The sequence below is a fragment of the Echiichthys vipera genome (assembly GCF_963691815.1).
Source record: "Echiichthys vipera genome assembly, chromosome: 14".
NCBI classification, from domain to species: Eukaryota; Metazoa; Chordata; class Actinopteri; order Perciformes; family Trachinidae; genus Echiichthys; species Echiichthys vipera.
In genome coordinates this window covers 25,156,261-25,173,022 of record NC_139839.1, presented here as the reverse complement: position 1 = coordinate 25,173,022, position 16,762 = coordinate 25,156,261, and the positions used below count along the sequence as shown (strand labels likewise).

The following is a 16,762-nucleotide window of genomic DNA, read 5'->3' as shown; positions in this document are numbered from 1 at the left end:
GTTCCCAATATGATAGCTCAGACAAAAAGCATGTTTTTGTAGCTTCCAGAGTTCCGTTTGTTGATATTGAGAGGTGATTGTGATCATGAGTCTTGGCTCATTCTTGAAGCTGTTATTGAACTCTGTTTCTTATTGATCAATAATGTTTTGCATCTTAAAGTGGAACAAGGGTCATATCTCAGATGATGCATCATCCCAAATACATAGTGTCCAATTCCAATGTTTGTACACATCTTGTGCAGGAGAGACACAAGGACATGTCAATACATGCAGACAAATGGCATACATACAGTACATGGAAACTGGCAAGGGAAAATAATACAGAAAAACAAATACAAAGCAAAATTAATTACCCACAGTCCACACTCCTTTTTCACCCAAAAAGGCCCGTGTAAGTGATGACTTCTGGACCTGTAACACTTCTTAGAAATGGTTTTAAGAACACTATTAAACTCTGATTCATCAGTAAAAAAATCCTTCTAATAGTAGGACATAGAAGCTGTGTATAAAGAAGCTAAAGTAACTTTTAGCATGTTCAGATTGTAAACTAAAACTCTATGTATAAGCATGGTATTGGATACAGGCAGCTACCGGCCACACAGCAACTAAAATGCAGGTTAAGAAGCAGGAAGAAATGCAGCCTAACATAGAGATGAAAGGCATGTTGAATTACAGGTTTCACTGCATGATGTTACGAGGTGGAGCTGAGGACTTTACAGAAGTTAATGACTGAATGAGACGTGTGAGGTCCATTGGTGAGATGATTAATGAGTTAAATGATTAATTGGTGCTCGTCCACTCACTGCTGTGGTCATGTCTGAACAGTCAGGTGTAGGGGAGAGCGGGGTGAGTTGAGCCACTTTTTACTCGAGTTGTCCATTAACAAAGGGCCTGACAGTAAAGTATCCAACTAAAATATCGACATATATTTCAGAATGCAGTGCATCTCTGGGAATCATCACTTTGGATCTAAAATAAAAAGTTAAAAATATGACTTTCCAAAAATGGTCCTAGGCTCAACTCGCCTCGCAATGAGGAGTAAGGTCTCCTGAGATAACTTTTGTTATGATTTGGCACTGTAAAAAAATGGAATTGAATTGAATTAAAAATTGAAATGAACATATGATGGTAGACTAATGTTCCCTATTTTTATGAATGCACATATAGACTAACCTGCTTTTTCCTCTCTGATCCAGCTTGCTTGATGTTTTTTTGGTCTAAAATTCACATCACTTCAGTGATAAAATGTAAGAATGCAATGTATGCAATAACAATATTCCACCAGGTCTTTTGGCACAAATGACCCCACCCCTGCCATTTTAACAAACTTGTATCATCTAGCAGTTTAGAGCGAACGTCATTCTAACGGTGTAGCCTCATGTTGTAACCAGTGTTCATCTTAGATTCAGGGCCCGTCCACACGAAAACGCGTTTTCCTGTAACCGCACAACTTGAGTAACGTTTTGTTCGACCATCCACACACAGCCAGCGTTATCAGGGCCTGTAAACGGTATCTTTAGAAACCGGGTCCCAGAGTGGGAAGATTTGAGAACGCCCTCCATGGCACTGTCTTCTGGACAGTATAACCTTATACTTTGTTAAAGGATGGCGCCATCGCCCCACCTCCGGCTTTAACCCCCCGCAGCGTCACATAACAGTGCTGCTGCGTGAGAGGAGAAAGACTGTTTACTGAACTGGACTCTGAGCCACATGCATGGGAATGAATAAGGCCGACCACAGATTTCTCCCTTTTCCCTGATGATCTGAATAAGGAGCTAAATTGGTCGCTAGTAGCTTTTTATAAATAAAGCTGCTAAGAAGGTCGCATAAAGTAGTGAGAATGTGCCGCATGTGAGTGCTTTGGGACGGGGAAGGGGCTCCCAGCAGCACCCTCTGCTCGTTGAGGACACTAACTGCAGAGTGATCGGTGCATCAGAGTCCAAAACAGCACAAAAGTCTCCACTAACACCAGAAACAGTGACACATTTCTCTCTAGGATGGAGGAGGATTTGGAAAGTCTCCAGATTTGGCGACAAACTCTCCGGTGTTTGTATTCTCCACAGCGTCTCCCCGTCTCTTCTTCTCCTTGTTGGTGTAATTCTGTGGCAGTTACAGCGCCACATCCACCCCTGGCATTTATATTACAGCGTTTTAGTCGGTTTCACTGGTTTCCTGTGGATGCAGATAATTCTTGAGTCGAGTCCGTGTGGACGGAAAACTTTTTAAGAACGACAGAGAAAAAAAGGTTATTTGCGATTGTGTGGACAAACCCTAAGTCTTAGTCTTGAAAGGTCATTACATTTTAGTCAACTTTTAGTCAAAACATTTTCTTTCTGAATTTTGTCAGCTATTCTTTTCTATTTAGTCTTTTTCCCGAGTCCGATATTTTATCAGATTAAACTGTACAGTTAATATTGTCTAACCAAAACCAATAATTTGTGTGTTCTGGTCCAACAATTATAAACATCAACGACATTGCATGTTTATAATCTTCCTCTCATCTTAGTCATTGAAAAAAAGTTCTTTGACGAACAAATTTTGTGAAAGTATTAAGGAAATTAACATTGGTTGTAACTTTTCATTTTTTCAAACTTGCCTGTAATCGTTCAGACACGAGAATCATCACTCTAATTATGAAAGTAACTTGACCTGCAGTGTTTAGATCTTAAATTCTCTTTATTCTATGTGCTTCCTTTTCATCACAGGGTGAGTAAAATTGACGACTCTTCAAAAATGAGTGGTCACATGACCAATTGTTTCTCTGGTTGCCTGGAAACAAGGGGTGGCTCAACTTCAGGCTCTCCCCTACTGGTACTTCTAAATGTGAAATAAACTCCAGTACTTCCTTTAGTTTGAGAAATAAATACCCTTAGAACAACTGGTTAGGGATTTTAACCAGGGATTAGGGATTTTTTTATTTAATATGGTAAATTGATAAATGGACTTGTACTTATATAGCGGCTTTCTAGTCTTCTAACTACTCAAGGCGCTTTCACACATGTCCCATTCACCCATTCACACTGATGGCAGTGGACATCTACATACCATCTAATCTAATCTAATCATTCACACCACATTCACACACCCATGCGCAGCACAGGGAGCAATTCAGGGTTCAGTGTCTTGCCCAAGGACACTTTGACATGTGTACTGGGGGAGCTGGGCATCAAACCACCGATCTCTCGAATGGAGGACGACCCACTATCTACTGAGCCACAGCCGCTCAGTGGCAGCAATAAATGCTCTTGTTTTTATTAAATTGGAGGAGTGCTATTGCTGCTCTGCATTTATTTGACAGCTTCGTTGCTGGTTGCTTGTCCGTTGTTGGTGCAGAGGATAAATGAATGAATCAATTTTGTTGTAGTGGATTGAGCTGCCCAACAGTGTACCAGGTGGTTAAAACGTGTCCTATCTTTGCAAGTAAAGTGCACTTTGTTGCATCCATGACTATAAGGTTATAGTGTCATGTGCTTCCACCACTAGTGAAATGCACCTGTCCTACAGCAGAGTGTACACTAGGTGGCAGAGGGGAGCCACAGTGAGTCCAGGGGAAATGTTAAACCATAGGGTTTCATACCTTGTTGATATGTTTATTTACTTGTTAATTTTTTTATTTTACAGTACAACTGTGAGCCATTTGCACCCACAGTCCTCTCATATATCCTTCAGTTGTTCTGTTCTTTGTATGACATTAGAGCCCTGCTGTGGATACAGTGACCTTAAAGCGGTGCAGTAAAGCAAAGACAATATAGCAGCAGCACCAGTGTTGATTGTCATTGTCATTTTAGCTCCGATCCGTCCACTTAAAGTCTTCCTCTGAGGAAAATGACACTGCTGATGGTGTATGAATGGAATTTGGACTCAAGGCCATGGACACTGAATCATCCTCATAGTTCCTCTTCTACCTCTAACAGAAGTCAGTCATGATGAACACACACACACATGCATGCAAACACACAGTCAGGCTGTGTAGAGCTGATAAAAAAGATAAAACACTGCAGAGGAATGCTCTGTCGTACTCTGTTCTCCTCTTCTGTACGGTTCATGTAATTAGTGTAATTAGAAAGGTCCCCAGGGTGCGGGTGTGGGGGTGTGCAGGAGGTGGAGGGTCAGTGGCATAGGAGGGGGGGAAAGGACGGGACGGGCCTTTCCTCAGGAAAACATATCACCTTCCACCACAATAGAGTCCGTCAGGAAACCACAGGCAGCCACATTGCTCTCTTGAGTCTCCGAGTACTTTCAGACACACTCTCACATTCATCAGTCTCACACACACACATGCACACACTCCACAGCCTGGCAGCCAGCACACTCCAGGATGACATTGTACTGAAACACTACAAGGCGATCTCATCAGGTAAGTCTCATTCTCTGCATTCACAGGCAGCATGTGAGTTTGGATCTGATGCTATAATTTTTATTTGGGTCCATGGAGAGAATAGCTTGGTTCATTTATGCTTAGCTTTTTGGTTAATGTCAGTGTTCACATTATTATGTTTCTCTTCAGGTTGTTGTGCTTGGACATTTTCTTTCCACTTGTATTTTTTGCCAATACCGAAATTGCTGCCTAGGCATTTGATGTCTTCTTGAAAAAGGTTTTACACTGATAGAATTAGGATTTTTTATTTTTTTTTATTGTTTAGTGTTTGATTTTGTAACTGAAGAAATCCCACTTACATATTATTATAGTGTACAAAGTCACATTTAAGGGAGATTCTCAAGATCCCGGTTTGTTCACAAGATTGCTATGTACTCGAACCTAATGAGTGCTGAATTGTTATGACTATTCTATAATGACAAAGAGCCCTTAATGAAGTCTGCTCTCTTCATATCACCTTTTGTTCTCTCAAGAAAATGTTTTGCTTTGAAAGGGTCCTAAAGCTCTTTACAGCCATCAAGTGTTTTCCTGTCCTCCACTCTTCTGACATATCTGATCAACAGTAAGAAGAGGGGTTTCAGCACCACACACAATGGTTGAAGGCTGTGTTAAAACATGGGTGAACAAGATCATAAAAATTACACATGCATGCCGAAAACTATGGAAAGTATAACAGAGAATATGCTTTATACAGTGCTGTGCTGTGTGTAGGATGTCCTGCTGATGCTGATGTCCAGTTTTGGAAGAGTTTGATCTCAGCACTGCTACAAAACAAAATAGGTATTAACAAAGATAAGCAGAAAGTATCACCGAGCCAGAAATCGGTGGACATGGACGATGACTAACGTACCGAAAGGTCTGGTTCACAGCAGAGTTCTTTTGAAAAAGTTTCGCTTTTATGAAAAATTCAATTCAATATCATTTGATGTCTCCAAATGAAGACTAAATAGTTCAAATGCCAAGAAATCACTTGTCTTAATCATTTCAGAATTCAGACCAACTTTATTTGGAACCAAATGTCCTAGTAAACGCCACACAGTTATCCCAACTGTCTACACTGGAGCCAGGAGGTGCCCAGGTGTGCATATATAACCAGAAGAATACAACCCTGCTGTGGACAAAGAAAATGGACTTGGATATTTCAATATTAGGAAGGTGGCCAGTAACTGTCTGAGGATTTGCTGTACAAATGATAAAATAATAGTTGTTCACGTTTAAGTTGAGTCCTCTAAAGGGATTTGAATCCAGATATGTACATTAAGAGCACATTAACCTTACCACACCCTGATTCTGGATATAATCATTTCAAAAATAGATTTATTGAGGCTTTTTGTGTGAATTTTGATCAAATGTGGAAAAAGTAAAACTATTTGGATGTTATGCAGGTATAAGTGTTTAAAATACTTTAGTTCTGTATTGGGTGATGATTAGATCACATGTTAAATGATAGGTTATCTTCAAACAGTGCTCAAACATACACTGAAACGGTTTTGGTTGCTCTAATCATCTGTCAATCTCTTTCTAATGCATAGTAATAATGGAGGAAATGCATTTGAAGTTACATTTGAAGCTAAAGGGAGACTTCAGCAGTCTGAAATGGCTACCATCCAAAGTTACAGTCTATTTAGAACAAAAGTCCGTCTCTGTGGTTCCCTGCAGTGTTTCCCCGCAGAAGGAGTTTTAAAGTAAGAACACTTGAATTGTCTAACTCAGACTCATATTAGCTTTGACTTGAATATATTTTGCACACAGTGATGTCTCTGAAATTAGTTGGAGGTTACAACAAAATGTACATAATGGACACGTGGGTGAGCCTTGTAAATATGTGAACTTATCCTTAACGTTCTTGGCAGACACAACTCGAGAACAAGGGTCTGATAGAAAACATGAATCGGGTCCTTCAGAGAGAGTAAACTCAAAGTTACAGCTAGTCAGAATAATAAATGATTAGTGTAACGACATGTCATTGTTCCTATAGGATTTAAGATAATTACATTATATTGAAAAGAACAGGATTTATGATCCAGTATTCCAACAAGGAAGGTTATGGCATCTTAGTGATTGCAAAAGATTGACTAGTTTAACATTTTGATCGTTATTTAACCATCAGTTAACCAGGAAGTCTCTTGAGATTACAAACACAGCCATGTCCCTGGCATTACATTCAAAAAAGGCATTGCCAACAGAAGTTAAAAAAAAAAATAGATTAGTTTAATTAAAATCTTAAAAATCCCACTTCTTAAAGCTGGGCTCGGTAATAGTATGATTTTAAACACGTTCATACAAATATTCCCCTAATTAACAGGAGAGCAAAACAACCACATTGTTAAATATAATTATATTAACCAGGCTATTTGTTTCTGATTATTATAATACTTATATAAGGTTGTGGTTCAGCATGTAAACACTGGAAATGAAAATGTAAATGCAGCAATATTTTGAAAACATATATTTTCTATTTGCCTAGTGCTGTGCATTGCATAACCAGCATGTGAGCGGATGTATTGGCTTCCAGTTATATAAACTGTCTGATGGCTGATACCCCCAGAAAAAAAGTTTTCCACATTTCTCAAGTTCAATTTCCTGAAAGGATGGAGTCATGCCTTTTGTGCAGGGGTTGAACAAGACATCCTGGTTATGAATGTTCTCTGGTATCATGATTGCTACACAGGATTCCTATGGGTAGTGCTTTTGAAAAACAGTATGTCTCAGAGTAAATGTCTGAGTGTCTGAGTAAATGTGAAAAAGGAATCATTCTAAAGTTGATTTGATAATCATGCTCATATATTTGACTTTTTTATGACTAACTCTGACATTGTCCTTGTTTTGCAGTTTGGCAAAATCTCAAGTGCAACCATGCCCATTCTGAAAAAGCTCCCGGGAAGGTCCAAGAGCTGCCACGAGTTCCCCAGAGTGAACGGTGAACTGATCCTGCCCCGGCTGGACTTGGACCTCAGGGACTTGAATGATCTCAATGATCTGAAGGACATGAAGGACCTGAAGGATCTGAACAAGAACTTAAACCCCTTTGAGGATGTGGACCTGTATGAGGATGAGAGGAATGGAGGTGACATGGGCCTCATCATGGGGGAGGTCAGGGGTAACCTCCAGCTCAGGTCCTCCCGTGATGGAGAAGAGGAGGAAAATGAGGTGAACGCAGAGAGACACGGTGCAGGCAATCCCAAAGGGAGGCCCCTCAGGGGGACCCTGGAGCGGATCTGTGGAGTGTCACCCCTCAAAACCCTTGGGAAACTGGGGAAGGGGCTGCGCATCTCAGGACGTAATGTATGGGGGAACAACTCTCCTCACTACAGCCCTGGAAACTCAAACAGTCTCCCACCAGAGAGGGAGAAAAGGAAAGGACTGCGCAGGGGCTCCGAAGGAATTATGACCCTGCTCCGGTGAGGAGAAGACTTAAAATCCTAGAAGATTTCAGCTTTTATGTGTCATTGAATTGTGATGAATCTGGATTTTTGATATAAAGAGTAAACATTTTAAAACTATTAAACGTTATTGTGGTGTAAACACACACATTTAAAATCTTTAAAAAGTATATGTTTGATTAAGATTTAATTACAATACAATAGATACTGTATAAACCCAAAGAACCACAAGTCTTTTTTAGATTAAAAAGTAAACAATGAAATGCATTTCTGTAAAATCCCTTCTAAAGGGCTCTGCATTCATTCCACGGCAAAAGAATATAAACAACAAATAATATCTCATATCGTCGACAAAAATTAATTGAAAAATCTAAAGGATTCTTAAAACAAATGCCAAACAATAAAGTAATGTAATATAATGTAAAGAAATGTGCCTATTTGAACAACAGTGTGATGAATTAGCCCAGGGGAGAGGGGGAAAGATGGAAAATCCCTTGCTGCTGCTCAGTGATAGAAAAGCATATATTGTGCTTATTTCCCGGGGAGTTATGTAATATGCTATGGCAAGTTTGTTGATCAACGGAACCTCTTTTGTTTTTCAGTGACTTGTTGAGTACTTGCTGTGCTTACTCAATGGGACTATTTTTAACTGAGGCCGTCGTTGTTCACAGTTTCACAGATGTGTGAATATGTGGCATTCCAAACATAGCTGCTACTGTACAACACAAACCTCAAGTCCCAAATGTACAAATGTATTCATACATTTCTGTATATACAAAGCACATACTGAAAGTGTATCTTATTTAAGGTGTTGTTGGTGGCAGTCTTTGACGTTCTCCGTTGCTGCTGTGGATACCTTGCAGCATTACAGGTCGACGTAAGGAGGAGCGCAGAGAAAGCCTGCCCTGCGGAAACCTGAGCACAGACAGCGAGGCGGAGGCTTCCAGACGACCCTCCTTCCTCAGGATGGTCAGTCTGGGCAAGCTGAAGAGGGAGTCCATGTCAGACAAGGCATCCCAAGAGGCTGAGGAGGAAACAGATGAGGAGGAGCCAGTGGTCAAAACCAGAGAGCCCCTCTCAGGTAACAATCAAGTAAACATCAGGTGTAAAAAGGTCCAAAATATCAAGTGACTGAGAAAAATCAGTCTTTTGCAATGAGTACTTAATTCCTCCTGGTCAAGCTTCAGCAGCACTTCCTCCCAATCCTAGACAACTCTCTGATGAGGCTGAGAGGTCCCCAGGTCCCTGAGTCATTGGGTTCAATCACAACTAGACTGTGAAATCAGGAAATGATCGCATTTCCTCCTACCCTAGGTTCCTCTAGATAGAAGTTCAACCAAGCTACTGTTCGCAGACTCCACAGGGAACCTCACTAGGAATAGAAGAGAGCACAGAATGAGCAACAAATAACCCAGTTTGTCAATACAGCATACACACAACTACTCAATGAATATAAAAACAGATATACTCTTTCCCAGTTTGTTGGTCAACCCTCTGTTTGGTGGCTGTTCCAAGTAAACATATTTGCTTCTTCTTGCTTACCCACAGTACTAGAGATCCTACAGTTGGTCAACCACAGGGACCTTCTCCTGGCCGACACACACATTCAGGAGCTTGAGAGAGAGAGTGAGCTGCTGTCTCTCCTTCCGACCCCAACTACTCCAACCCTTACTCCTACCATTTGTCCCAGCACCCCTCTTGGCATGGTCCCCTTGTCATCCTTATCCTTAGATGACTCCCTCAGCTCCAATGCAACACTGGACTCAAGCCGGCGGAAGGCTAAGGATGTGGAGCTCCTGTATGAGGCCCTGCAGAAAGAGATGTGGGATGTAGTGCGGGAGTCCCTCCGCCAGCCCAGTGCTGGTCCCAACCTCGGGCTGGTGGTGCTGGTGATCCAACAGGAGGAGCATACTGATGCTACCTGGGCCCTAAGAGAGGAGACCAAGCCAGAACGAGAAGGCCCCCAGATCCAACCCAGCCTGCGTCCCCGGAGACTGAAGATGAAGTGGAGGCAGGCTGTGATAGAGGCTGCAGACTGGAGCCTGCCACATCAGGCAGACACTCAGGCGGGTCAGCTGGCCTCATACCTTGAACGCCTGAGGAGTCGAATGGTGGATGACCTGGATGCAGCGAGGAGGAATGCTGTTTCCATTTACCCAGAGGAGTTTGCTGCCTTCCAGGTATATGTGGACAGTTACCATAGAGCCGTGGCCAAACGTCTTCGGATCATCACCAGTGGCCCTTTGCAGATCACAGATGTCTACTCTTTACTGGACTGGTTCTACAACATCTACAACAGGTAGGGTACTTTATTATACAGTGAACCTTCCATTGAATAATGCAATATCAAACCTGGAAACTTGACTAGTTTGGTAATGATTTCTAATATTCAACCAGGGATGTCCTAGGAACGATTGGCGCAACCACGCCCATAAACTATGCTCCACTGGAACCCATTCTGTCCCAAGACACGGTGGAAAGGCTGGAACAAGACTGCATCAGTATCGTCCGGGTAGGAAATTAAATATTCTTTTTGCACAGCTGTTCTTTAGAAAATCAGAATAGTAGACTCATTTCAATTTTATGCTGTGATTTTCAGGAGAACGTGACAATCGAGTTGATTCAGGTTCTGGATGAAGAGGAGAGGCGATGGGCCCAGACTCTGCACATAGAGGAGTATCAGTCCCACCTAGCACGCTCAGTCATTCAGGTACATTGTCAACTGTCATTTCCACTGTTGAATGGTTTAAGTAAATGTCTTTTAAGCCGACGATACAGCTGTCTTACTGCTTATGTGTTTCACAATTCCAGAGGTTGAAAGTGGACTTGGACAGATCTACATCTGTGAATCAGTTTCTAGGGGCGAGAGTGGCTCGCTGTAGTCTCATTGGACTGGCTGACTTTCTCTACAAGTGAGTATATGCTATCAGAGATGACACAAAGACTCACAAGGTGAAGACAATACCAGCATAGCTGTCACAGCGGGTAATTACTTCAGGCCTTTACTGAATGCCCTGGTATTTTTGACTTAAGGAAGACAAAAGGAAGTCACAATGAAAGCCCAAGTCTTTATACCCGAGGGGACAGGACTGCTAATTTTTATAGACTGAATTAGCATTCAGCAGGTTTTCATCAAACGTCTATGTGTCCAGTTTCCAGAGGAAGGTGGAGATGTTTCATGAGACCCAGGCAGAATTTGGAGACCGAGGGGATGGATATGTTTCCAGGACCATAGCTCTGGTTAACTGCTGCCCTCCTCTCAGGTAGACAAATGATTCCTCATTCAACTGAAAATCTTAATTTTCTGAAAGTCCAGTTTCATTATCTCCTGTGTATGCTGTAGATCTTTAGTGGAGCGCTGCAGGCAGTGTGACCCACAGGGGAGTGAGGAGATTGCGCAGAGAGCCAACTCCTCCTTGGACAGGATCATCAACCAGTCAGTGAGGGTGCTGACTGACAGGCTGTTTGAGCACATCAGGGTGAGTGAGTCGCTTGCAGGTCTCATCTCAGTCCTTAGAGCTGGTTTCTCTTTCACAATATTTCCACCGTGGCCAGGATATGACTAGTGTAGAGTGACAAATTTGAAAAAATCCCATAAACATACTTCCTTGAAACAGGAAGGGGTATGTCAGCTGCTTAGTGATGAAAGAATTATTTAGATGAAAAACACAATGCCAGAAAAAAACTAAAACTTTATCTGTTGCTGTTCCAGCCTTTCTTTGACAAACTGATAAAGAGAAAATGGCTGAACAACACAGAAGCCTTTGAGGCCATTGAAGCCAGCATTAAACAGCACTTCAAGAAGTTCAGAAGGATGGACCCTCCGCCTTATCAGGTAACACTTGTTTGAGCAATCAGAGGTGTTGTTGAAGTACTCTACGGCATTTGCCTGAAGGTTGTCACCAGTCAGTGTTTCATTCTTTAAATGACTGACAGACGCTTGTGGGAGAGGTGCACCGGCGGGTCCTGGTGGAGTATGTCCGAGCCATCATGCGGGGACGGGTCATCTGCACATCCTCCAAGATGAGAAAGAGGATGGCTTTCAAGATGCAAGATGAGGCCAAACAGCTGAAAGGACTCTTTAAGGACCTGGTAAGTCTGTACTTTACACCAAAAAATATATTTTTAAATGAATCAGGCAATCTCTTTAGAGGCTGATTTAACCTGTAATGAACATATAACCTTTAGTGTGGCAAGGACCTCTAGAAGGAGAATAAAAGTCAATGAATCAAAACAGAGCTAATAATTGCCTTTCAGGGGACTCTGGGTATTATAAATAAATCCAATATGCTGATTCTTAAAAACACTGAGTGGAGCTGGCATTGGGAGTGCAGAGTCTGGTGGCTGGGAATGGAGCCTGACCTCCAACTTCCTAGGTTAGGAATAACTCAGACAGTGTTGATACAGGAGTGAGCTCTGAAAAATGGCTGCCGTCAGTGAGATGGAGATGGATGGACCGGGCTTACGTTAGCACTTGCCAGAGGAGGGAAGAGGGTGTAAAACAACTAGGCCTGACAGCATGGCATTTGGCCCCTTTCTGGTGTGCGAGTTCAAACAAGTGTCCGTCACCTCAGCTGACAACAGGAAGCTGCTGTGTTCAGAAGGAACTTCCTGTTCCTGTCAGCTGGCCGGCTTTGATGTGGCTCTGGGACGGCCTTGATGGCCTTTTTTGCAGTGGAGCGGGATGAAGTGTCTGTGGAAAATGTGAACTTGGGAGGGGGGGTTTGGAGTTAAGGGCTGTCTAAAAAGGATGCCGTTATTTTTAGTGAATGCCAAGCCAAAGAATTCTGCTTTCTTTTTCCTGAGTATTTGGAGGAAAAACATGACCTAGAAAAACAGAGGTGGAGTTTTGTTATTCACTTAGCAAATCATCTGAATGTTTGGCCTCTGGCCTTTCAAGTTTGATTGTTAATGCCTATTCACGCCCCATCCTACCAATACACGTTTAATCAGAAGCCATTTGATGCAAAATGAAGTGAACTTTACATTTAGTCAAAAAAATTACCAAAGAAAGAGAAACATGTATATTTCATGTCCTGTTATGGTAATGGATACTTGTTTTTACAAGATAATTAAATTGTTGCTATGCTCTCTGTCTGGTGTCTGCTTCAGGAATCAAGTTCATCCTGGTTAGACAGCATCATCTGCCACCTTGCTGACATCATCCTCCTTGAGGACACCCCCTCCATCCAGATGGAGGTGGCTGTCCTGGTGAAAGAGTTTCCAGATATACGGTAAGGGCTTTAATAAATTAACACTGTTGGAACATTTATGCTGCAACCAGGAAGCGTCTATAAAAACAGATATTCTCTCTACTGTACCCCCAAAGGTCCTATATGCTTTTATGCTTATTCTTACACATTCACAGTGCTGTTTTTGGCACTTAGCCAAAGCAAGGAAAAAGTAAAACTATGTATGTTTTTTTGTTGTTTTTTTGTGGTCACAATGGATCAAAACAAGGAAAAAGGAGCACGGAAACATATCTACATTAACTTTGCTATTTTTGGAGAGGAGAGCGGGTCTGTTTTGAGAATGGATGGGGCTAAGAGGCCTCAAGGGGGAGGGGGGTCCCAGCCACAGAGGCTGTTTGTGCACAGATTAAGACTCAGGTGACAGTTGGCAACCTACGACCGCGCGTGACGCATAACCCTCTGCGGGGCAGACAGGAAGCTGCTGCCGAGTACTTCCTGTTCCTGCCACCCTGCAGGAGACATACTGGTGCCACGCTTGGAATCAAAGAGGGAGAGGTGTGGAAGAGGAGAGCAAAACATAGCAGTTCAGACCTGGAGACATGCTAACTCACTGCTTGGCTCACCCCTTTTGTTTACTGTATGGCATCCTACTGCTGGTATTTTAGGAGATGAAAGGCTGCAGGCCTTTCTTGAGTTTTCTGGGTGCTTCATTGAACTGCTGCAGAGTCCATTCATGCACACGTGACTGTGCCTACACATGGGCATACAGGTCTATTCTTCAAACACGGATCCTATACATTCAAACATGTAGTGCAAACCGGGGTGGACACCCCCACTTAAGAACAATGTCCATTTTCGTTTTAAATAAATATAATTTTTTGATTGTTTCGGTATTAAATCGTTGGGCTGAGGACAAATCACAATTGGAGAGATTTCAGCATCTTCCTTCAAAAATCCTACCCTGACACTTTTGCATATTACCATATATTGGTTATTTTATCAAAGCAGCACCTGCTGATCCTGCCACCTCTGAGCCAGAGGAGCGCCTGTTCTCCACAGTGGGACTGGTCATTAACAGAATGGGAACGCAGATTTAATTCAGTTTTTGTAAGGAAACAATGTTTTGAAGTTGTGGTTGTGTTTAAATAAATCCTTAAAGGGTAACTGAGACTGTTTTGATTGAGAATAAGCATTAGGTGTTGGTAGGCAGGAAGATGTGTTGTGTTCTGAAAATAGATTTGGAAAAACGTGTACTCGATTGGCCCTCGAGGAATTGATGCGATTCCTCGATCTTGGAATTAAGGACTCATGCCCACCCCTAATATACTGTACAACCTTATAAACACACAGAGGCTCATTTTGTGATGTCTTAATGTTACATCAATGTAATGTTATTCAAAGATTAGCAAGGCCACTACCATCCAAGAAATTGAATCCAAGAAAGACTTCAAAATTTCCTCCATGTATTAGTGTCCTAAACCCCGTTCTACCCTACTCATGTTGATCTTCAAAAACAAAACAAAAGAAAATCCTGCTTTGTAGATTTAGTATAAGCAATTAAGAAGAACAGAAGAACTGTCTGCTTAGCTAGCACTTCATCACTTCAACACATCACAAACCACTGGAGATTGAAACCCCTTTAGTTATAACATTTTTACTGGCAGACTTGATGGCTTATTTATAGTGAGAAATCAGTGATTTAAAGGATGAACACTGATGAACAAGTTAAATGTCAATTGTATTGACATTGGAAACACACACTGTTTTTATCATTGGCTTACATTCAATATATAAAGCACTAGTAATGATGTATCAACCACTTATATAGTAACATACATAACCGGTATGAAATGTGCCTTTCTAGAAAGGCAAATGTTCTGTTCCTTCCCACAAATAGATGCTATGACTCAGAGAGACGGACTGTTACTTAAAGTCATGACAGCTTTTGACGACACCAAACAGGCCCAATTTCCATTAACACCCGTCCGCCTGCCCCCCTTCCTCTCTGTATCCTTCCTCCCAACAGGAAGAAGCATGTCTCCACCCTGCTGAATGTGAGAGGGATGATGCGGCAGGCCGAGCGCCAGGAGATCCTCAACATCGTCAAAGACTTTGAATGCAGCAATGCCCTCATGTGCAGGGACCACGCCCTTTTTTCGGACATCCCCATCACCTCGGAGGTGCACTGCATCAGCTTGGGTCTCCTCCGCCTCGCCATGACTGTCTCCAACTGGTTCTCAGAGCACCGTCCCAGGCGAAACCGCAGGACAAGTGGCAGGAATGCGACACCTCAACCTGCAGAGATCCAGAATATGGAAGACATGAAATTTCACAGAGAAAACTAGCTGTTAGTGTCTGTGTTAGGAGAGCACTCACAGACATGCTGTGAAGATAGTGATGAGATGTACATGCACCTTGACCAGAAACTGATTGTACCAAATATTGTTACCAGAAACTTGACCACAGGTACTGCTTGTACTGTACACGCTCACCGACTTACTGACATTTCTCCGTCTCCAGATGTGCATTTTAAATGTAAATGTGAAAAAGACTGTGCATCTTAATAATCACCAAGATTTCTAGTATTTGTATGATCTACACACCTACAGAAGTAAACAAGTGGTATCAAATATCCTCATAATGTAACTTCTTCAGTCTTTTTTAGCCTTTTATTCCCCCACATCATTGCAGAAACAGCTGCTAGCAGATGCAATGCAATATGATTTAGGATGTTTTAACATGTATTTACCTAACCATATATACCCATTCTCTGGTATATAGACCACATGTAAGTGAGGATATAGTGTATGGAAATAGAAATGTGTTGTCACTGTGAATGAAATGGATCTGTTGCTGGAAACATAATAAAAACCCATTGACTGGGTCGACTAAACTAACAGATTGAGCAGCTCTGTCATTATGTTCTGGGTTCAGGGTTTAAGTCAACTGTCAACTCTTAGAATGGATATGTTATTCTACAATTAACAGTCTTATTCTGCCTACTTCTAACTTTAGGTGCTGTGGCTCCTGAACATGGGAGTTTCAGACCCTAAGTCTGCAGTAATGTTAAACAATACATACAAAAAAGGCACTTTGACAAACAAATGAGGACCTGCGGGTCTGACGCAGAACTACATATACACACATACTTCATGCCTTCATTGTTTATCTTAAGGATATGGCAGCTTTGTTCAGTAAACTGAGATCTTGAAATACGGGGCTCCACCACGGCTACTATATGACGCTGTGCCGCCCCACAGCAAGAGGGGTCATACACCCCGAGGCCAACAAGGGGATGTTTTTCGATAAACAAAGATTTCCTGTTGTCCACTGAGGTGCCAACGGATGCTTTTATTGGAGCCAAGTTTACGTTATGTACTAGGAGGGAACTTCCCCTCTGCTGTTCAGAGTGAAGGTGAATAAGCCGCGCAGCTTTTTCATGTCCGAGCTGCTCGTTGGCTTCTCAAAACAAAGTCAGACATCCTCAGCCAACCCTGCAGGTTAAACGACCAGCTGGCTGCATTGAAATTAATATAAATAGATATAGAACTACTGAGGTCTGTTGTCAAGTTGCTGTGTTTTACAACTGGGGCTTGGACACACTGATACAAATGATTCTGAATTGTTCTTCTCGTCAGCACACAGCAGTGAGTTCAGTGTTGGTCACAGGTCATGCAGGGGGCATGATGAAGGTGATCCAGTACGTGTTTCTATGAGATTGTGTTGATGTTTTGCACCAACAGCTGGTACATCTGAAGTTTAAACATTTTAATATTGAATTCATTTTTATTTATTTTTAGAAATATATA

The 16,762-nt window shown here is 42.0% G+C and overlaps 1 protein-coding gene across 1 annotated transcript; it reads left to right on the top strand.

The window, feature by feature from the left end:
- The first annotated feature begins 4,265 nt into the window (after positions 1 to 4,265).
- Positions 4,266 to 15,547, top strand: exoc3l2a (exocyst complex component 3-like 2a). Its single transcript, XM_083927012.1, has 13 exons — positions 4,266 to 4,357; positions 7,211 to 7,779; positions 8,625 to 8,842; positions 9,310 to 10,060; positions 10,159 to 10,273; positions 10,361 to 10,471; positions 10,573 to 10,673; positions 10,914 to 11,024; positions 11,105 to 11,240; positions 11,474 to 11,596; positions 11,698 to 11,853; positions 12,874 to 12,995; positions 14,980 to 15,547. The coding sequence occupies exons 2-13, from the start codon at positions 7,235 to 7,237 to the stop codon at positions 15,296 to 15,298; spliced, it is 2,808 nt and encodes a 935-aa protein (XP_083783138.1). The 5' UTR covers positions 4,266 to 4,357; positions 7,211 to 7,234; the 3' UTR covers positions 15,299 to 15,547.
- The last annotated feature ends 1,215 nt before the right edge of the window (positions 15,548 to 16,762 follow it).